The sequence below is a fragment of the Limanda limanda genome, chromosome 3 (genome assembly GCF_963576545.1).
Source record: "Limanda limanda chromosome 3, fLimLim1.1, whole genome shotgun sequence".
NCBI lineage: Eukaryota > Metazoa > Chordata > Actinopteri > Pleuronectiformes > Pleuronectidae > Limanda > Limanda limanda.
The window spans coordinates 6,649,915-6,673,097 of record NC_083638.1 but is presented as its reverse complement, the minus strand read 5'-3'; the positions used below and the strand labels follow the sequence as shown (position 1 = coordinate 6,673,097).

At 42.5% G+C, this 23,183-nt stretch overlaps 1 protein-coding gene across 1 annotated transcript in view; it reads left to right on the top strand.

Moving 5' to 3' along the window:
- The window catches only part of luzp2 (leucine zipper protein 2), an 82,604-nt gene that overhangs the window by 39,117 nt on the left and 20,304 nt on the right, over positions 1-23,183 (top strand). Inside the window, exons 6-7 of the mRNA XM_061068595.1 lie at positions 6,781-6,843; positions 20,181-20,243. Of these exons, the coding sequence (XP_060924578.1) occupies positions 6,781-6,843; positions 20,181-20,243 (126 nt within the window). The remainder of the gene's footprint in view (positions 1-6,780; positions 6,844-20,180; positions 20,244-23,183) is intronic.

Here is a 23,183-nt window from a genome sequence, read left to right as displayed (position 1 = left end):
TTCGTCTCAATAGCTTTTTGCATAATCCTGCCGACCGATCAAAACAAAAAATCCTTGATGGGATAAGAACAAGAAGATTACATCATTGCTCTCCTTGTGTTCACTGCCTCCTTCAGAGCTTTGGGAGAAACCTGGTCTGCCCCATTTCCTTCTCCACTAAAAACCCAGAGGCTCCTTCTGCCTCGATGGACACAGTTCATCGTGGCCTTTAATTGACATGAATAATGGAGTCATATTGTCACCACCGAGAAATACAAGCTATTAAAGCAGTGATACAACTGAAACCTCTTTTTAATTGTGTTGTCTTTGTCATTACAATGAAGCTTATTGACCTTTTAAATAGAGATGTGTTGTGACAGCGGCTCTGTGCTTGTCTCTCTCCTGACTGGTGGAGGGATTGTTTGCCTGACTGAAAATAAAAATGTCAGCTCTAAATCAATTCCACTTTACTATTGTTTATTTAAACTTAATAGAATCTGCTGTGGGGTTATTTCCCCGTGTAGACCTGGACATTGACTATGATTTATGAAATGTTTTGCTGTTCATCAAGAGGTTGTCCTTTCTGCTCATTAAGAGTTTAAACCCACAACCTTCACTCTAGAGAAATCCTAGTGACATTTATCGTGATAATTATTATTACCCATCTACCAATGAACTCCAATTGGCTCTCTGAATTATTCCAGGAGTAACCTCCTGGAATATTGTATTAGAATAATGAAAGTGCATCCGTATTTCAGTTTTACGCTTTAAAGGGAATATTTTGCTTTGATATCTTTCGAGAAGAGATTCCTGGGAGCGTTTCTGACACTTCACACTCCGGCTCAAGGATTCAACACTGATGTGTGTCAAGTGGTGTGAAAGTTGACCCAGATGGACAGTAAATATCAACACTCAGGGGCTGTCAACACATCAGCACTTTATTAGAATGTGTGAATAGAGCTGAGCTGAGTTGATTTAGATAGTCATTTGGTGAGCTCCTGGTTAATGGTTATGTGTTGCCTGTATTGCTTTTCATATTTATATAACTTTATTATTCTTCTGTGTCATCTTAAATGCCATTGTGCATTCTAAAATCCAAATATTAACACATAAACAAACATGAAAACACTAGTTCTCTCTTTTTTATGATTTGTAGTCTAAATGGATTTCCACAATTATCATGGGACATTTACTCGGAGCTTTTATAAAAATGTATATTTTGTGCTGTTGCGTTTTTCCTGAACATGTAAATATGGAACACATTGCTTTACTTTCTAGGTCCACAGAAATGACAGCGCTGCGGGAATAACACGTTATGGCATCTGCAGCTCAGTGTATCACACTTTGCATAATGCACTGTGACATACGGGCTCCAGAGGATCTCATTTTCACTCTGAGTATATCTGGGGGCGAAACCATGTCACATTTCATGACAGCTGCCAGTTCTACATGTCCTCGGATGGTGGTCCCTCTGTAGGGCGAGAGGAGGAGCAACTGGGTGGAATTGATACTCGGTCAGTTTTGCCTCAGTGAATCACCAAACAAGTGCCATCCCAGCTCATTACCTCGGCTCAGGGTGTCTGGACTGTACGCTCTGGACTACACAGTGTGCTGTGCAGGTGTGTGTGTGTGGCAGCCAGCATTGATTTATTAAGGAAAGACAGAAAACGCACAGATCGTGATTCTTTTTGAATGCATCTCTTTGTGCTGAGCTTTTCAGCTTTAAGCCCTGTGAGACGTATTGTGATTTGCTGCCACATTTGGAGAATTCTGGCTTTTCTTCATATGATTATTAAAAGAAGGGCTCTCAGTTCAGTGCAAATCTCTGCAAGGATGGAAGTCAGTCCCCTAAACGATCAAGATCCATGAATTAATCCCTGTGAAGTCGAGGAACGTGTTGCAAAATGCCTAATATCACAAAGTTTCAAATAAAATCCTTGATCTGAACCCTGATCCGGATCCAAACCAAAATTTAATAGGTTCTTCCCAATGGGTTCTAACTGCATTGTTTTGTTTTGTGGTAATCTGTTCAGTATTTTTTGTGGAATCTTGCTTGACAAACAGTCAGGAGTGATATTATAACCTCCACAGCGGAGGTTGAAATGGGGAAGACAGTGTACTTTCCAAACAAAGTACACTGTGATCTTCAGTTATGCCCTCGTGCAAGTTTTTTTTAGTAATATTTCAGTGCCACACTGCAGCTTTCATGTTACAGAGGACCAGGACATGTTTTTACCACAAGCTCAGCCCAAAGCAGCGTCTCATGACACAGGATTTCGGTTGTGTATTGAAACTCAGTGTTAATTAGCCACCGGTTCCTATACAGTTGGTTCCTACCACACATTAATACCTGATGTGCAGGTGCATTTTTATTATCGACTGCTCCTTGAACTACACACATTAATTTTATTAATATAATTCTGAAGTACAAACTCTGCCTAGTGATGATATGAGCAATATCTGTTTAATGGAACTACACTGTGTTTGGCCCTCTGCTGCTAGCTGGCCCAAAAAAGACAAATTGGTAATTTCTGCTGTAAACAGATGAGGCTGAGTTGTTAATGGCTTTTAATGTTCAACACAGTCGGTGTGTGCCGGGACAGAGAGTGAGAGTTGTGGGATTGGCCTCATCGTTCATAAGTCGATGTCGAGGCCCAGCTGGTGGAGGCACACTGCCCCCCCCCACCCCCTGTTTCCTTCTGTCCCGGTGGTTCGCTGCCAAATCGTCACCTAATGTCATTGAGCCGCCTCCAAAACACCAAACAGCAAATGTGTAATCAGAGCACAGCAACATAATGCACAACACCACACGTAATTGAGGTTTTATCTCCACCCAAATTAATTTGCTGTGCAATGTATGGATCATAACTGCTTGTACAATATCTCATTTTCAAAAAAAGGCCAACGTCCAGGAGCGCTGCATGACGACAAAATCAAAGTTGCACTGGAGCCAACAACAGGCACAAGCTGGGTCTGATTCTGAAGACAACACACATACAGACACACTAACCAGCAGTGTCTGAAATGTGCTGCAGCAAATAATACTCACTGTTTCCCCCCCGAACAAATACCAACAGGATGTAGCTGTCGGCCCTTGTGAGTACTCCCCAGTCTGTGTTAGATCTGTTTTGCTTTTAGTTTTGACAAATGACACAACTGTGTAACAGCTTGTTTTGGGATATTAGTTTTAAAACAGACTCCACAGTTCCAGATGAAACAGATCCTGTCGATAATCCTCCATCGTATTAAGTGTTTTTAAAGATTTAAGATTTTTTTAAGTCTTTTTTTTTTCTCACCCCTCTCTAATCTCTACGACAAAGAGTAAACAACAGATTATTTTTGATTTCCCTCAGTTTATTTGAGATTTCTCAATTATGTCTTCCACAATAAGCCGGCACAACACGATTGTTTTTGTGTCTTGCTGACTGTGCTACCGCGGCACGGCAATTAACCGCTTATATCCCGAGCCACCTGTCACCTCCCATCGTCGCCTCCCACGTGGCGAAGCGTTGTGATCAGGTTTTCTGGTCCATTCATTGCACTGTCAGGAGATTACTTCCTTTCCCAAAGCCCAGCAGAACTGCATTCTTGGCTCTGCCCGGAACCTCCCTCCTGGCACCCGGCATCACGCTGTTTCAAAGTCTGTTAGATCAAACTCTGAGCCCATACAGTGTAATCCCTTCTCATGCAAAACAAGTGTGGCGAAGAAGTTGCTGAAGAATGAACTTGTTAATGTGGCAGAACACATTGTCAGGACTGAGCGAGAGGAGTCTTCAGCTGCAGAGCTGCAGTCTCAGGTGTTTGTTCACCTCCACGAAGGAGGTTGTGTTCAGGCCTCTGTTGTTTGCTGGTTGGTTTGTTTGTTTGTCTTTGGAAACAACAGAACGGATTTCCACTAAACTTGGTGGAAGAAGCAATTAAATGTTGGCAAATCTCAAACAAAGGAGTTCTTTCTCTAACAGTGCGAGATGTTTTTTGTTTTCATTTTTCACCAACTTCCAAAGGAATGTATCCTGTAGGCGTCGGATACGATTTCTGGTTTCCTTTTCTGCTTTGACTAATCGTGCTTGAGGCTTTCGTTGTCTGCAGGTGAAAAGTTTTTTGTAGAGCAAAAATGGTGGAACACGTTGAATCAAATAAATTTTTTATAAACTTTTTAAATTTATGTGCGTTTAAATACAGAAAACTGTCAAAACTGCTTATCCAAACTCGTCGCCTGGACTTGAAACACCTAGAAAAACTATCACTGGTTGTGTTTTGTGTTGAGAAATGTTCGACTGTTGTGATAAAAGAAACAAGTGGGATTGTAAACCTGTGTATGACAAACAGGAGAGAGAGTCTTGGTCCGAACAGTCGCTGACTACATTGAAAGCCTATAAAATATTGGCAGTTTCCCCCAGAGTCTTAGTCATCGTCAGACATCTGCCGATGTGGTGATCAATGACTGATCATTAAATTATCTTCTAGAACCGTTCACAAAAAGATAAACTTTGCCAAACAGCAAAAAAAAAGCCGGATAAATATAAGCAGGAGATTGTTTGACAAATTCTTCAGATTCTTCACAAACTTGGTAGAAGAATGAGAAAAAGGCCAAGAAAAAACATTTTCTGGCCGATCTGGACAAAGGTTCGGATTTGTTTTACCTTGTAAGATTGGAATTTTCACCAATTTCCCAGGTAATAATGCGTGGGCCTGGATGAACAAAAGATCCTCTCTCTACTGCCATGTCGTTTTGTCGCCTGGTTAGTTTTCGTAAATCAAAGCTGGAGGATTAAAATTCATTGCTCTCACTTGAGTTCTGCAGGATGTCTTTGAAGAATAGACCCTCAGCTTCAGGTAATTAGCTCATTGATGAACTCATTAAGAATCTGAAACGTGCTGTGGAGTCAATGAAAGGGGTTAATAAATCTCCACTGGCCGCTATGTTGAAGTTGCTCTTAATTACGTTTGTTTCTGACAAAACAAAGGTGGGTGGATGCTTGGTTACAAAGCAGTGGAAGTTATTTCCCGTCAATAATCCAGTTACATGATCACCTGTAGGTTTCCTCAGCCGTCGGGAGCAGTTCAGGGTCCCGTGATCCCTCAACTCATTTGTAAGGCTCTTTGATCCCTTGACTTAATATCTCCCGAGTCCTTCAATAGACACGTGTTGAAAGAATAGGGGAAAAATCCTCTTTGCACGACTTATCATCAAACAGCGTGTGATAGCTCCTCCTCCTTGTATTTCTGCAGCTACAAGTTCACTTGGATACGACAGAAGAAGAAGAAGCAGCTTAAACTTGACACAGAGCAAACCAGTACAAGCGTGGATGTAAATTTTGGTGTGACGTCAATCTCCCAGTTGTGTATTGTGGGCTTTTGTTGTTGCTGTGGTTTCTTCTGTGGATGCAACACAACCTTGCTCGCCCTGAAACACCCTGGCGTACTGTATGTTCTGTTCTGTTTTTACAGGGTCATTTTTTCTCTGCTTCGCACTGTGATAACATTTCTTAGAGAGTCAATCTGTTTTAAATCATAGCGGAGAGTTTCTGCCTCAAACGACCTGAGTCGACTGCGGACTGTATGGTTTCAGCTGGTCACGCTTGGTCGTACAGTTTTATCGGGTCGTCCTGACATGCCGATCGGTACTTTGGGTTAAGCATTAATTTGGTTTAAGACCACATTTACCAACGGTTCATTGTCAATTAGAAAGGTGATATTCCATCCCTCTCAAATGCTGTTATAACCTCCAGGTCTCATTCTCCTCCGTCGTTACATGCTCTCTCTCTCTCTCTCCTGTCTGTGTCACTTCCCCACGTCTTTTTAAATGTATTAAAGAGCATTTCACTCGATTCCAATTTAGAGAGAAGGAGCCTGTTAGCATTGTCCCTTACACCACAGACTGCTGCCAGGAATCTTTGTTTTACCTTCGACTGTGACCTATAGGGAGTGAACAATAGATACTTGCTTAAACATGGGTATCAAAGGAAACTAGGTCTTTGCAAAATATATTTTTTTTATCATATATTCATGCGAAGGTTACTGGTAACGAGAGAAGGTTAACTCTGCTTCCAGCAGCTGATTTCTTCCTCCCAAACTAGAACAGCACTCAGGGGAGTGAAACCACATTTAAATTCACTGGATCCAGATTTTTCTTTTTCATCAAGATTAATGAATTATTCTCAAATCAACAAAAATGTTAAGGATCTAATAATCTTCCCTGAAGTGAAATAAAATTCCTGCCTCTCCTCAAAATGCCACGTTAATCGGTCGAGTAGTTTTTGCATAATCCTGCTAAATAAAAAACGTACATGCAGATGAAAACAAGAACAGAGGTTATAAGATATTTTACATCCTCTCGTCTCATCTGGTTTCTATCATTAATGCTTCTGGGTATAAACTTATGTAACACACTGTATTTCAGAGTAAAGCATCGCTCTCGTGCCTCCAGATTGTTTAGCTGTATCGAGGATCTAAACTGGCATCACACATCCAGACCCGTGACCCTTATTTTGGCATCTGTCCTGTCTGCCAGTCAAACCATTTTAAGGCTTTACTGATGGTGTTTAAAGTTCAGTGGGAGTCTGGCCCTGAGATGCATCTCTGACCTTCTTAGATGAATGCGTGCCTGAGTGCACTCTGGCATCGTCAGACAGGCGTCTCCTGACTGCTCCTCAGTCCGGCCCCTGGCTGTCAGAACTCCTGCAGCAGCATCAACGTCCAGCCGGAGAAGCCGATTCGGACTCAGTCGAGCTTCTTGCAGTAAAGATTTCAGTGGAGACACTAATGACATCACTTCTGTGTTTCTTTCCTCTTTTCCAGAACAAGAGCCTGAAAAACAAACTCCTCTCGGGACACAAAATTTGCGATGCATATGCTGAAGAGGTAAGGATATTCAATTAGCTAATTCCATTTTATCACAAATGTAATTAAATCCCGTCCCAAGCTACTTAATTGGCCAATGTTTGTGGAATAGATCCAATTGGTAGTAGCACATCACAGATGGATTCGGTTCTCTTGTGAGTAAGCAATGCTCATAAAATACAAATTAGAGCATGTACAGTGTAATGTGAGCTACAAGTTCCTGTGCATTACACAAAGCGTCGCTACATCCCCAGAGAAATAAAGCAAGCTACCAACTGTAAGTAAGAAAAGTGCTTTAGGCCTCTACAACAGAAGCTTCTTTTATTATTGAACCAACCTCATGTCAAATCAATGCAATCTAAGTGATGACAACCTGCACTGCAGCATGTCCTCCAATAATAACAAATGAGAAAAAAGTGTGTTTACTTTCCTCTCCAGGACCTTTACAGCATAAACTCGTGTCAGAACTAAATCAAAAACATCGTGTGTCAGGTTCTGGTTCAGGGGAAAGATGTGAACTGTGGTTAGGTTAAAGCTGAGGTGAGGTATGACCTGGGCAGAGTTAGGATTAAAGATACGGTTTGGGTTAGGCCGTCCACAATGAATGCAAGTCAATGCAGAGTCTTTATGAGGATAGCTGCACAAACCTGTGAGTGAGGTTGTGTGTGTGTGTGTGTGTGTGTGTGTGTGTGTGTGTGTGTGTGTGTGTGTATGTGTGTGTGTGTGTGTGTGTGTGTGTGTGTTTGTGTCCCTGTGGTCGATTCAAAGCTTTAGTCCATCACTGCTGATGCTGTCAGACAGAAAATCTTCATTTGCTGAGAGTATGAATTGTCCCTCTGGCTCTTAATGACAGGTGCCAGACGGCAGCGGCTGTATTCAGGATACTCAGGTTTCATTTTCGTGCAATGGGAGAAGGTGGAAATGTTAAATCCATCTTTATATACAGACTAGGCTTTGGATCTTAGACCTTATTCTGTAATATTCTAAGACAATGCAGTTCAGCAATGCTGTTGGGACAAATGTGAGCGTGACACCATCACTGCCATACGAGGACATGTCTCTCCACATCAGGACAGGCTCTGGTAATTTCGGCTGTTTGAGCTCAAATGAAAGTGCTTGTTTCAATTTGCACCGCCTCTCATCTCTCAATCAAATCAACGTGCTTTGTTTTAAGCAACAGGCCCGGGCATTCAACTGGAAACTATGTTCCTTCTGAAATCAGAAAAGGGCTCTGAATGTCTACCATTTAAAGATTGAACAATTATTCATTTAAATATCTATCTATTTTGTGGACCTTTGTACTTTCTTTTCATTATCCAAGTTCAAACCCAGAGAAATCATCAATTTTATTTAAATGAATTAGACAATTCATTTTCACCGCCTTTAAATCTCTCTATATCCACTTCATTATTTCCTACCACTGTCGTTATGGATCACAGGTATTCGTTGCTGTTTGTTGCACATACTGGTTGCTGAAGCTCTCCTGTAATGGTGAAGACAACAACTCCCATGATGCTACACTGCTTCATGATGTCATGAAACTATATAGTTGGTTAGTTTAGTTTTGTGAGAGAACCTTTAACGGCAGAAGTTACATATCATATTTATACATCTACATACATGGGTTTGGTGAAGGTAGTTTTGAAATAAAATCCAAACATTCCAAACTTAATACAAGTTGTATTGAATAACTTGGTTGAAATATCAGTTGACAGTGAAACCTGATGAATAAGCTACTGTTATGATTTTTAATCTTCCTAGTTTGAGTTTTTTGATGGATTAAAATGCAGCAGTGCAGTACTTTTTACATTTTAACATGTTAACTAGTATTCTGTAAACTATTACATTTCAACAGGGACCTTGGCATCATTGAACGCAGCCCAGTCCAACAGCACCAGAACCCGCAGCCTCCAAAATGATCATCAACACTTCTCTTAAACACTTATATTTCCATATTTATATTTAGCCTTCATGACGGTGTGATTTACTGCAGCACTAATGGATTAGCCTGCATTCATTATAACCACGTCTACTCAATAAGTGAGTGCATTTTTCCCATCGAGCGCAGGAAACAGGTTTGAAAAGCACTCAGTTCAAAATTACAGGGTTCTCACATTTGACAGCAAACTGTGACAGCATCATGTTTCAAGTTTTCAAAAAGAGCGATGGAAGAGACTGTCGATGGGAAACTGCCCCGAGAGGTGAGAGATAGAGAAAGAAACGCAGACCGGAGCTCTCTGTCATGGATGTATCTGTTTCTCAGTTTAGATAAATGATGATCAGCAGAGAAAGTGTTGGCAAATTAAATAACCTGAGAGTACAGGGTAATAATTCAAAGGCAAAGCACTAATGATGGACTCAAATATCACAATTTTCCCATCTGATACCTGTCAAACTCCTTGAAAGCTTGTCCTCACCTGAAAGTGCAATTGACCTGTCACTCAGAGGCCTTGGTCTTATCCTCTGTAGCACTGATCAAACAAGCCTCAGCCTCGGGGGGGGGGGGGGGGGGGCGGTCTGGCCCAGAGACTTTCTGAAGAAAAAAAATCTCCATCTTCCGCTCAAGGTTGCCATCTATCAAGCTGTCTGTCACCGCACTGCTCCGAGTCACGGCAAAGTTATTTCCACCGCTGTAGCCTGGAGACAGGAAACGCGTAAAGTCGCCGAAAGCACGTTGAGCCAGAGCCACAGCGACATGGCGCCCTCTGCACTGACGTGGGCGTGTCATCAGGACGCCCTCGGGAGACGCCGCTTCGGGCACAAGCCGCAGCTCAAAGCTCAGCTCAACGCTCCTCTAAGGATGTGAACTCCACACGACAACTGGCAGCAGAGTTATAACGACAAAGAGACTGACGGACACAATGTACTTGAAGCTGATCTCACTCCAACCTGAGCTCCTGCGTTTGAGTGTTTGTGAAAGAAAACAAGAATGAACTGTTTCCGACCTTAACTTGGGATCGTTTAACAGGCGACACACACACACACACACACAGACCCACAAACACACACACACAAACACCCACCAATTGGTGTTTGGAAGCATTTGGTGCTGAGGAGCTTGTCATTGAACCTGGAGTCTCTTCTTGTGACACAGGAAATTGGAGTTAGAATCACAGACCTCTCCGTGTTTACAAATCCTCCAGCTGAACATCCCTGACACTTGACCGGCTCGGGTTTATCAAAGCCCTCATCTCCCAGTCAAACTCTGAGATGATGATGGCACTTGGGACGACGCAGCCAAGTCTAATTATAAGACTTCAGAAATGAGTTGGAGAGAGTACAGAGGCCATGAAGGGATCCTGATTGAAGTTGTCAGCCTTCTACATTAAGCCTGGATTTCCTTAGCAGCAGCAGCAGCAGCAGCAGCAGCAGGAATGGAAAAGATAAAACATGACTTGGTTGGCTTTGTGCTGGTGCTTATCTGATTCTCAGTGCGCTTTAATACCGAGGAGCTGCTGTGTTCCTGTCCAGGGATTCTGCGTTTGCCTGATTGTTTCCGCAGAACTGTTTTCAAGGCCAATAGACTTCAGAGTTCTCCAGGGAGCAAATAGCTACCGGGATTTTCTTGGAACGGAGGTAAATGGGGGTCACTGTCTGCGATTCCTGTGGGAGGCAATAAAATTTGAAGTAAATCAGTGAGAGGCACATTCCTTCATGCCCCCCTCCTCTCATCCAGGAGTGTTATTCATGCTCAAAGGAGAAGGGGTTACAAGCGGCAACTGTAATCGCAGTGTAATTACTGCAGAGGGACAGAGAGAGGCGGAGACTAAAGCTGCAGAACAATCGCCAGCAGGGAAGGGAATATGAAAACTTAATCACTGTATAAGAAAGTAAACATACTCCCTCATAAACCTTCTCATTACGGGGTCTACATTCTGATGTTTGCATGAAATACCAACGTTTCATCTGAGTGTTGTTTTTGACAGTTTATCTCATCGTCATAACAACACCAACTCAAAACGTGTTAACTCTTGAATTATCTAATTGCCGTGTAGAACGCCCCCCCCCCCCCTTCTTCATGCTTCAGATATCTTTTCAATTAAGATTCCCGTCGGAGCTCTGACTGAGCCAAAGTTTTTTTTTTTTAACTGCCTCAGATAAAATCATTGAATCCTAAAATGACGGCTTTGAAACCAAGAGTCCAGGAACTGAGATTAAACCCACTTCTTCTTTTTTTTTAAACTGGCCTCGGTTGAACTCTTAAATCAAAAAGCTCCTTTTTGTTGCACATGGTACATTCCGAGATGTTGTTGGAGTAAACAGCAGCTTTCTTTCATGTGTGATTTGCATTCTCATCTTGTGGAAATTGGCTTTGGGATTTTTCCTGCATATTGTATATTGGAATTTCATTTGGTGTGGTAATCGTTTTTAGAAAGCCGCTTTAACTTTGCTTGGAACGAGCGAGGTGGAGGATCAGGCTTTGTGCTCTTAATCTGTGTTGTGTGGTGAAGACTGCTCAGCTAAAATGCCGTGAACAAAACTTACAACAAAATTACAACACTGTAACGAGGGTTGAATGGTCGCTCTTATAGTAGTTATATGCACGAGCAGCTTCTATATGGCATCACTGATGAATTAATGAGGTTGCCTGTAATCTGGCCTGAGTATTAATATATTATATTTGTATTTTGAGAATAAACTGCATCCATCCATTTGTTGTCCTGTGCTTATCCAAGCTGAGTTGTGGAGGTATCCACTCCAGTAGGCTCTTCCAGACATCCCTCTCCTCAGCTATTCTGTCCAGCTCTTCCTGGGGGGGGGGGGATCCCAATGCGTTCCCAGGCCAGATGGGAAAAGTAATCCCTCCTGTGAGTTCTGGGTCCACCTCAGGGTCTCTCCTTCCAGTTGGCCATGCCCAGTAACCCTCAGGAGGCATCCTGATGAGATGCCTGAACCACTTCAAGCGTTCCCTCTCGACATGATGGAGCAGCGGTTCGACTCGAGCTCCCTCTGGATGTCTGAGCTTCTCACCCTGTCTCCCAGGATGGGCCCAGCCCCCCAAGCTTCTGTATATGGGTTGAGCTAACAGACTCATGGGAGTGGCCATTAGGAGATGATGAACTGGGACACCTAACCCTAACCTGGTAGAGCGGGTGCCCCAGTTTACTATCTTAGAAAGGCTACACCATGATGTCAAATAGTTAAAATCGTCTCAAACTGGTTTCAGTGTTTGAGAAACCTCTACTAAAACCAAACTTACCTTAAAAAACGAGCACTTGAACTTACATCGATGTGATAAGAATGACCTGAAATGACAGAATTGATTGGACCTGTATTTTTAATTTTCATTCTGGCCTCTGTCCCATCTGCTGATGGAGGGTCTGTGGGTTTATAACCCAAACTGCTGCCAGCTGCCAGTGATGTCGTCCATCTTTATGTAATCTCACATACACATCACATTCATGTCTGAAATATTAAATGTGCACCCCACCTAGGGGTTGCAAAATTCCGGGAATATTCAAAGTTGGAAACTTTCCATGGGAATTAACGGGAATATACGGGAATTAACAGGAATATACAGGAATTAACGGGAATAAACAGGAATTAACGGGGATAAACTGGAAATTGTGTGGATAATTTATACTAACTGTATTTACCTTGTCCTATACAGACATAAATATAAACATTTTGTTTTGTCATAGGCTGATTTGAGCCCTGAGGAAACTTTGGTCACTTGACTATATGCTTCTGCATCGTTGTGTCATTCTTAACATAGGTCTTTGCACAGTATTTGCTAATGTACACAGCCTTTCCTTCTACATTGGATGGGGTGAAATGTCTCCACACATGAGATGTGCACGTGGCATTGTTCTGTAGAATAAGATGAGAAAAAAGTTTGTAAAAAAACACTTATGCAATGCCAGAGATATAAATAGTTAGCCAAACAATTGGAATCGTCTGTAAACATATTTTACAACTGATGGATAAATGAATGGAAATAGGCTAGATGAACAGATGAACAATCCTCAATCAGCATGCTATATATTTACCCCAGTAATATCATCGAAACTTACCTGACTAGTCCTTCACTCTACAGCAGGCCTCAATAGCCCTGCTGTAGAGTGAAGGATGCTGGGAATTATCTGTGCATGTGATGGAAGAATGCACAGTGGAGGGTTGAAACTCAACGTGCATCGTGTGCTGCATTCCATACATCTTTAAAATAGAGTTTTGAATGATGTTTTTATTGCACAGCGTTTAATTTGCGTAGTTTTTTTTTATTTTTCAAAATTCCCAAAATTCCCGAGCTAAACTTCCGGAAATTTACCGGAAACTTTCCGCCCCTTTGCAACCCTAACCCCACCTAATGTTTAATCATTGTAATAATAATTGTGGACATAATTTTTCATATTAGTGAAACCTTGCATTGCTTTTCCATTTGCTACAGTAGATACAGTTCCAGGATGTTTGCACTGAAACGTTTTCAAAAGGTTAAAGATCCTGTAAAGTTTGAGCTGTTTCATAGGGAGACGGATGGAAGCACTTTTCTGTGCCAACTTTCTTTCATGGATCAGTTTGGAGAGAGAATAGTGGAGCTGTTGATGTTCACACACAACCACATGAATGAGGAGAGGGTAGTGAGGAAAGTGTATCACAGACTCACCAAGTTCAGTCGGGAACTCGCTGGCAGGCAGCCACGGGGCCGACTCAGCTGTCTGTCTGTTCACTTCACTAACCCAGCCGTCCATCTGAATCCTGGAGGAAACTTACCAGGCCTGCGCCACTGCTGGTGAATCTTCTGCTTCTTGCTCTTCTCCGCTCCTCATCCAGTTCATAGGAACGATTTAATGCTTTGACCTTTCGGAAGCAGACGGTCGTTTCCTCGGGGGAAACATCTGATAGCTCAGAAAACCAGAGTCAACCTCAAGGTTAAAGCTGTTTCAGAGAAGCAGAGACACCGTGCAATCTGTTTATCACCTGTTTGCTGTTCTGTCAGATTTATGGTGTTGCTGCTCGGCCACCGTTTGATGGAAGGATGTTGTTTCAGCTCTGTTTTCTGCAGAATCACATTTCATTCTTCCATCAGAATTTTATGGAAACATCCAGTAGCCTGAACCTTATGCAGATAAAATATAACCTACACTGACGATTTGGGAGGATTTCCTGTAATGACATTTCAAGTTGAATTGCCTCATATAATTAATCCAGGGTTTGTTTGAATGGAACATTAGGCATCACGATCTTGTGTATTTTTAGACCTAATTATATTGAGTCTAAAATGTCATGCAGGCAAATTATACATGTTGATTCAACTAAAGCTTGAACATCCAGTTCTGAAGGCGGTGTTGTTGTGTGTCTGTGACAAAACTGATGATCAGCAGATAGATAAACAATTTAACGTGTTCGGCACAGTTGTAGTTCTGCTTCTACAATTTATTGGACTAGATATAGTAAAATAATAACTAACTAAAACCAACTTAATGGGAAAATTAACACTTGATACCCTAAAAATATAAAAAAATGACAGAAACCATCTTCGACTGAGAAATATTTGCTTGACGTGTACTTTGTTGTTGTTATTGTTGGTCCATGTCCCATCCATTAACATTGATGGAGTTTGATTTATGAAATATACTGCAGCAAGCAACCAATCTCATGAGCTTTATATAGAGTCTATGGGAGGCAGCAAAGAGATGACATACAGACTATCTGGGCACTTTATTAGGAACACCTGTATGTCTTCTTATTGACATTAAGCATCAGAGTGGGGGGGAAAGTTTGAGTGTGGCTCGATCGTTGGTGCTGGACAAGGTTGTTCCAGTATTTCTCAAACTACTGATTTCCTGTCATTTTCACACACACACAACAGTCTCCAGGCTTTTACTCAGAAATGTGTGAAAGAGAAAAGAACAACTTGCAGTAACAATTCTGCACAACAGAAACCCACTGCAGCTGGGAGAGATCCGAGGAGAATGGCCAGCCAGGTTGAAGCTGACAGAAAGTCCAGGGTAACTCAGATAACCACTCTATGCAACCGGGATGATCAGAGAAGCCTCTCGTGATGCACAACACGTCCAACCTGTGGATAAGGTCCTGTCACAGATCTGAGGCGGCAGTGAACCATCTCCTGCTCTGATGAATCAGGCCTCGTGTCAACAGTCCAGGCCGGTTGTGCTCAGATAACAGTGTGAGGATGTTTCCTCTGCACACTTTCAGCCCAAACAATCATTATTTGAACACTACAGCCTATCTCGGTATTGTTGTTGACCATGTGGATCCTGTTTGGGCGCCAGTTTACCATCGACTCTTTTTAAGATAGAGATGGATCGAAGGCATGAGTTGGGCAGAGAGAGAGGTAGATATAGAGCTAAAGGGCCGGAACCGAACCTGCAGCAGCAAGGAAAGGAGCTTTTGGAATGTGATGGAATGAACAGATTCACAGTGGGGGGTCTTAAACTAGAATATATGTAGTTCTTGCTCAGTTATACAGATTTTAACATGCTCTCAAAACTACAAGTAAGATCAACATGGAACTGATGACTGATCTTCTACAAGAATTTATCTCAGTTATCTCGTCTCGGCTTTCAGAAAAAGTTTAAAGAAGGGTTACTTTCTCCTCAGCTGCTTCACCTTATCTTCGATGGGAAGGTGTTGGTGATTTTGTGACTCTTGACGTTCCTTCATATCTATCATATTTGACTCATGTCTTAAATTGAATCCATTATGGTCTTCATAAGGGTTTTAATTTTTAAATCTAACTTGTTGAAACCTGCAGTATTTGGGTGGTGTCCCTATTGATTCGCTTTTTTGAAGTATTTAAATGTCACGTCATATTACAATAACTCAGGCTCCAGAGACGAGAATCCGAAGCCACTTCCATCCACATGAATGTTTAGTGCTTGCTCACTTTGCTAATGCTGCTGTGTTGAAGGATGACGTTTGCTGCCAGCTTCTCTGATGCTCCCTACAATACAATTAGTGATGTGCACGGACAGCAGTACAAGAGCCGATCCTTTACATAAAACAGATGTAATGCTGCGTTGCTCCACTTCATTCACTATCCATATTGATTAAATCAGATTATCCTGACTGAAATGACTAGAATAAAATATATGCTTCCAGTCGGGACGTTTTGGCCGCCAGCCAGTCACTGCTCTGCCTCAGCTCGCATGCCTCAGCCAATCAGACACTCGGCACAAATAGGGCAATCTGTTTAAACGGGGGAGGAGGTGCAGCAGATCAGTGAGGCTGCGGTGGAGGTACAGTACCGAACCAATGACTGCTCAGGATATCAGGACATTTTGCAAACCGCCCACCAACCTGTCATGTCACCTCACCTGTTTATCGGCTTCTCTGTGATGTGGCTGTGCTGTTCGCTCACGAGCAGGATTCACGGAGCGCTGACGAACACACGGTACATACCGAGCAGATCGATTGTCAGAGGTAGAACAGAAGTCTTCGGCAGTGATGTAAGGCGAATTTACTACGATAAAAACATGAGAAACAAATAGAAATATACAGAAACATCTCGATCTCCACCTACATACACGTAGTCATATACAGACAAACCCAGTTTGATGCAGAGCCCGACGCTGCGACCTCAGCTTTACCTTAGAGTTATTGATACTGTCGGAAAATGAGAGTGCAAAGGAAAATCTATTTCTCCAAAAACGAATCTGCATCAAACAATAGGGCTTGTAAATTGAATACATAAAAATGCAAGTTGCCCGAGGAAAAGGTGAGAAATGTGCCAGAGAAAAACTGAGAGAAATGTAAACTATAAAGAAAAATATAATATGGCTGCTGTCAGATTAAAAAGGTAAATTTCAGTTTGGGTGATTTCCAATAACCAACCTTGACGAGTGGATGATGAAGGTGCTTCACATTCTGGTTACATGTGTTTCCAAATGCTTATTACATATAATTATAAGAAAAAAAACAATAGAAGCCTTCAGTGAATTCATAAACAATAACAAGCCATCATGTTGCAGCACCTCTCCGGCTACACGGAGCCTCTTTAGCCCCTTTAAGCTCATTATTTTGGTTTTAGAGGCCAGCAGATGGTTCCACTAATAAACCCACTTTGTGCCGCTCACCCAGCACCGAAAGACAAACAGTCAAAGTAGCTTCATTAAGATGGTTTGTGCTCATCATTACTGACCTTGTGCATCGTGGCGAGCTCAAGAAACTGACTTCAGACCACATTTCTGCCTGCACAGGACATCGCTTCGACAAGTCATGCACCTCAGAATGTTTTTAATTTGGTGCGTGCTGCGTGGCCATAGGGCATCAGAGCTCATTAATTAGTGGGCATAGAGATTCTAAGATTGCTCCTGGAGGGAGATGCAGGGAAAAGAGGCATTTTGCAGGAAGCAAATAAACAAAAAAGCTTTGCGTCCAGGTGGTCAAGGCACAGAAGGTCACACAAGCAGGAAGGCAGTGGAGGAATCGAACCGGTGCCAAAAACCTGTTTGTGTTTCATTTTTGCCTATTTCTGGCAGCATGGTTGTGTAGCGACACCTAATATTCTGGAGAAGACCGGCACAGAGTCACTGCACTTCAAGTGCAGGTATCAAAGGGAAAGGAGCCCTGCAGATTTCTGGTGTGAACAATAAGCAATAAGGAATCTTCAGGCTTATCATGGGCTCTCGGCTACAGTCAGATGTTTTTTTCTGCAGGATTTGGAGCAAAGAAAAACAATACAATAGCTAAAGAGATTTTTTTTGTTAGTTTTATATACATTTGTGATAAAAAGATTATCAGTAAGTTTCATGAACTCAACATTCTAGCTGCATAATACTGTCACTTTAAGTTAGTTTACAAAGTTGGCAAACAAATTTTTTTTTAGTTAGACCAGAGGGAATGAATCGGGGAGCAGGTTCCAAAATATATCAGGATATGAAAAGAGTCCATCCAGAATATCGTCGAGTGGAGCATCTCTTTTCTGGTCTTGTCATAAATAATAAATAAATATAAACCTGGCAGAACACAAAAGTGTCAAAAACATGCTTATGCAGGCGTTTTCAAGTCTGTCATTGACAGTTGAAGACATCATCCCCACAGAGACAATGACTGTCAGCAATGTACTTCACGGAAATTTGGAGATTGGTGTTGTAAAATACTGCATCACTTTGGTTTGTAACTATTTAAAATGCAGGTCTCACTCTTGCAGGGTTTGAACCATCGGGAGCAGCAGCAGAGAGATGCTACTGGTATTCTCCTGGGCCGAGCAGACAGCTCACATGATTTATTCTCAGTAAATAATAGACCAATGCTTTGGCAATTCCAAGAGCTCAGCATATCTACAGATGCAGATATTTGCATTTATAAGTTAACGCCACACAGGGTTCGACTCCGTGGCCTCTTTATGAGTCATTCATTTATGAGTCATTCTGTTACCCGCAAGTATCTCAAAAGCTGCACTTACCAAATTAATTTTCTTTGTATGAGTTCACATTTCATTTCATGAGCCAGGCCACAGGAAAGCAGACGTAAAGATCCCAAATTAGATACGTTGCAGTGAGCTTGAGTGTTTAAATTAGCTTTTTTTTAACCTTACAGTTGTTTATGAGGAGCCCTAGGATGCAATTTTTGAATGTAGTTACATAAGACAGAGGCTGCATCCTGGGAAGAGCAATAATAAGATAAAGAATCTAATTTAGAAAAAAATGAATTTGGGAAACTGGTACGCAGGTGCTCGTAAAGCACAGAAAACCCTCGGAGGGAAAAAATTGTCCCTCAGCTCTTGGTTCAGTGGGTTTTGGTGCAAGATTAGACCTTGTGCCACATTTTTACTGCTGTTGGAGAGAAAGCATAGATGTAGAAAAAGAGGTTTGTTAAGATATTGAGACAGAAAGAAATATGGAGTATAGATGTAATGACCCTCAAACCCTCAAACAATGAAGAAATGTGCTTGTTTCCAGTGGAATCGTCCAATTACGTTTGTTTTCCACTTCAATCATGTATTTTGCAATTTTTAAAAATGTTCAAATGTCTCTCCTGTGTGTATTTGCAAATTGAAAATGTGCATAAAAAACACAGGGACAGAAGCAGAGGAAATCATGTAGACCAGAGGTTACTGTCTGGATCTGGAGCCAGACCCTGACCTTTGACCTATAAATCATTGAGAAGCGTCAAAAAAACATTTGACCTGCAAAGCTTTTCTAGCCATCACAGCACTGGTTCAGTGGCTCAGGAAACTCACAGACCAACTGGATGCTTTGTAAATCCTCTCACGGGATGTCAATCAAATTGTGAACTCCGGACTCAGGTCCTGGAAGGACAAGCTCGAGCTCAGGCTACAGCTTCTCTCACTGAACAACAGAAGAAGAGTGGGATAAGAGAGGGAAAGAAGGTATTAAAGATGTATTCAAGTAGTAGACAATTAGACCTGCTAAGTGGAAATGGGGGGAACAATAATATGAATAATAAGGGAAACTTAATTTACCAAAAAAATGTTTTTTTTTCTGAAATAAGTATATTTTTGAATGTACTTATGTATAATCCATTTTTGTTCAGTGTGAAAATGAATAACAAATATTGTTAAAATAAAAAATGTATGAATAATATATCAATAAGATGATATTTTAATATACAGTACATCACACGGAATCCTTACACTTATGATGTCCAGGACCTTTGCTTGAGGAAATGTCTCTCGACCTCTGAATGGTTGTTGAATTCCCCTGATACAGAAAAAGGTGTCACAAGATATTGAGCCTCTGCAGCTCGATGGGGAACTTTGATTGATAGGTTTCAAGTGGAGCGAGTGCAGTTTGATTTGCATCCTTAACACTCGCAGACTTCACGATGCCCACAGTGTGAAATATCTATGAGAACATCGAGTCTCAATGCTGCCGCAGCATGAAACCCTGTGAGCGGCTGCTGAGTCCCATGTGGAGGCTTTCAGATCTGCAGCTCCCATGATGAGCGGCTCTGAGCTCGGCTGTGTGTGGAGCTCTGTGGGAGAAGCCCTCTGCTCCCCCGCCCCCCCCACTGAGGTGGAGCAGCCGAGCCAGAGCCGGGCACTGTGCACCACGGATGAGGGCGGCATTAAATAAAAGAAATGTGTGTATGTGTGTGTGTGTGTGTGTGTGTGCTGCTGCTTCCCGATGGCAGGTGGGCGCCGGCTGTAATCTGCTTGTGTGGTCATAGCGGTGGTAATGTGTGTAGTGGGAGTGAGAATTCAGGTTTAGACAGTGGGCAAGAAGTCAGTGCATGACTGCATCATTGTGTGGACTGTGCAGTTCAGTGAAGGGGAGATTTGATATTTTCTTCCTCTCAGCCGGAGCTCTGCCCAGGGAACACTCACAAAGGCTTCCTCCGCTGCAGCCGGCAGAATCCTGCTACGTGATCTAAAACCAATTTCTCCATTTGAATAAGCTAACACTTATTTTTTCCTTATCTTCTTCTTGCAGTCCAAAAAGATCCAGGCTCAACTGAAAGAACTGCGGTACGGGAAAAAGGATTTAATTTTTAAGGTAAGCACAAACGAAGCAGGGGGGGGGGATGTTGCATTATACGAGCTCCAGACCAGCGGTAAACAGGTACTTCAGAACACCTTGAAAGGAGGATCCAGTCACACAAGGCACTCCAATTAATTCAGTCTGCAATTACAAAGCCTGCGAAGACAAGTGGCCGGCACTTGGTCCTTATTGTGCAGCGAGGACTAAATATTCTCAAACCTGAGAGCTCTCGTCACACTTATTGACATTCACCGACACCAGGCCGACCTTTCAGGCCTGTTTGCGGCGCTAAAATGTCAGTTGACATTTCTGCCGCCGTGATGCCAGGTTCTTAAATGTATGTTCTGATCCTTCGGAGCCAGACGTAAATGAATTTAAAAGGACTCGGCCTCGTCCAGACTTGATTTCATGCTGCTCCTAATGCCTGAATGTATTATCCCCCGGATGTCCTGCATGTCCCTTGTTCTATTTCTAGCCTGCGAATGATGGATGCGTTGACTTGTTTGCTCGGTGTCACTTCTCTTAAATCCTTGTCCCCGAATTGCATCAGTCACTCTCGAAAAAAAACAAAAACAAAGTCACCAAACCTTTCAAGTGGACGTTCAGGATATTACGCTCTCGGAGATTCTGCCGTTACAGGAGGACGAAGCTAATTTGATCACATTCCGACTCGTCAGACAAAGCAAGTCAAACTGCGGAGGGATGACAGTCAGCGTTCCTCTCTGACGGAAAGGTCAGAGCGACACGCATCACGTCCCCGATCCCCACTGATCCCTCGAGCTGTTCCCGAAAACTCATCTGTATTCCCCGTGTGCTGTGATCGAAAGTGGAGAAGAGTCACTCAAGTTGGGGAAATGTCACCAGCCTCAGAGGGGGGGGTGTCAGTCAAGGCACCTTGACCGGGAGGCGATTGAATTGGGCTGTTGTACCGTGGCAAAGTGCATTTCGCAGCAGAATGTCACACAAACACAATTCAACACAACACACCAGGCCGGGCGAAAAGACGAGGGAACAAAACGAAATCAGGAAAACCTCAAAACCAAATTATTTTCATCCTCCTAGTGGACTGGTGGAGCTTTAAAGATAATAGAGGCAGGTGTTTTGACAAAACACATTAATATGGATTTAGAAAACGGATTTACGATGGAGAGTTTTCCATCAATACGACTCAGACTTGAAAGACGAAGTTTTAAAACACGTACCAGACTCTGTGAATCAGCCCCAGAACTGTAAACACTACGCAGAGGCAGGTTCCCCTTCACTTGCTCGGCCCTTCAGATTAAAATAACCTCAGAGGAACCGGCCAGTCCTTCCCTTGCGTTTCCCTGCGAGACACGTTTTTGGCAGACGAGCCACATTCCAGCTTTCACATTTCTTCTTCTCTCCGTCAGTCCACTTTTAAATTTACCCCTCGAGCTGTTTCTCTTCCGCCAGCTTAGGAAAGCAAAGACAACAGAAGAGAAAGGAAAAATGACGGCCTGATGTAGTTGCATGCCTGGACTCGCAGAGTGGCCAGTAACCCACTGACCGCCCCCCCCCCACTCCCTAATGGACTCCACACAGGAATCTGGATCCTGGCACTCAGAGGCACTAACTCTGAGAGTCAGGCTTTCTGGGTCAGTGGCCGAGCGCCGGCCGTCTTCAGAGAACTACCCACTGACGATGTGTACTGGATGGATGGATAGATGCAGAGCTTTATTAATCCCAAAGGGAGTTAATGCTACATACTAACACAGTCCTCACATCCTTTTGAACACAAACTGAGAGCAGGCTTTTCTATTCCTATGTGCGCCAGTCCAGCCCGGAGTCATTATTCAGATTATTTACTGGTCCACATTTTCTTAAAATCAGCACTTGGTGTTGTTTTGCAATATTTCTTCCCCGGCACCATCACATATACATAGAGAAATGTTTAGGCCAGCAGAAAGTAGTGTGTTTCGTGTGGCTGAGCAGTTAGTTATTTTCTTATTTATCCCTCATTTAACCAGGAAGTAACCAGAATCTATCCTGCCAAGATAGGTTGAAAACAATGAAATTAAAACAAGTTCATTTCTAAATACAATCAGGGTCAGATTAGCACAGACGTACATTCACACAGAGCTTGTATATCTAGTGCTTTGTCAGCTACGCATCTAAGATGAGATAAGATAGAACTTTATTAATCCCTAAGGAAATGTTTGTATAAGATACTGCTCCAAAATGACAATAAAAAAGAATACAAACAATTAAAGGGAAGTATAGAAATAACAACGGTGTGAGGAGTAAATTCAGGATTTCACACACTCAGCCACCAGGGGCAAACTGTGGTTTAGTTTCTTGCTCATTGACACTTCAGAAGACGAGTCAGGAATCGAGTCACCGTCCCTCCGTTTAGTGGACGACCCGCTCTCCCTCACAGTCGCACTTTTATTAAGAGAGGGTTCGGATTCTCAGTCCAATGTCCTCCTCATGCCAAGCGTGTGGTGCATGAAATGAAACGTCCGCTGCCAGTTATTTTATAGCAAACATCTCATCATGTCTCCGGTGTCTTAAAAAAATCGGATTGTAAAAAGCCTTTTTTATCGGTGCCTTTAAATATCCTTTATGTTGAAAATAATTCAAATGTCTATAAGTGCATAATTATGCTGCTCATTCACCATTTGGCTCAAAAGGATTATATTCAAGCCACCGAAGATCTGTTCTTTAAACTTTATTATTTCCTCAGGATTCCCTCTCGAGCCCGGCAGCTACAAACCACTTTGTCCTAAATGAAAAAGGAAGATGTGATTCTCGGGCGTCTTTTTAAAACCCGTAGAGCTGAAGGTCGCCCTGCCCTTGACTTTCACAGCTCCATTCATCCGTCACCAAAAAACACACACGTAGCCACAGCCACATACATGTCAGACATATTCATCACTAACCCCCCCGCCGTGTGTCACCTAACTCACTCAGGTAGAACATACGTCTATTAACCTA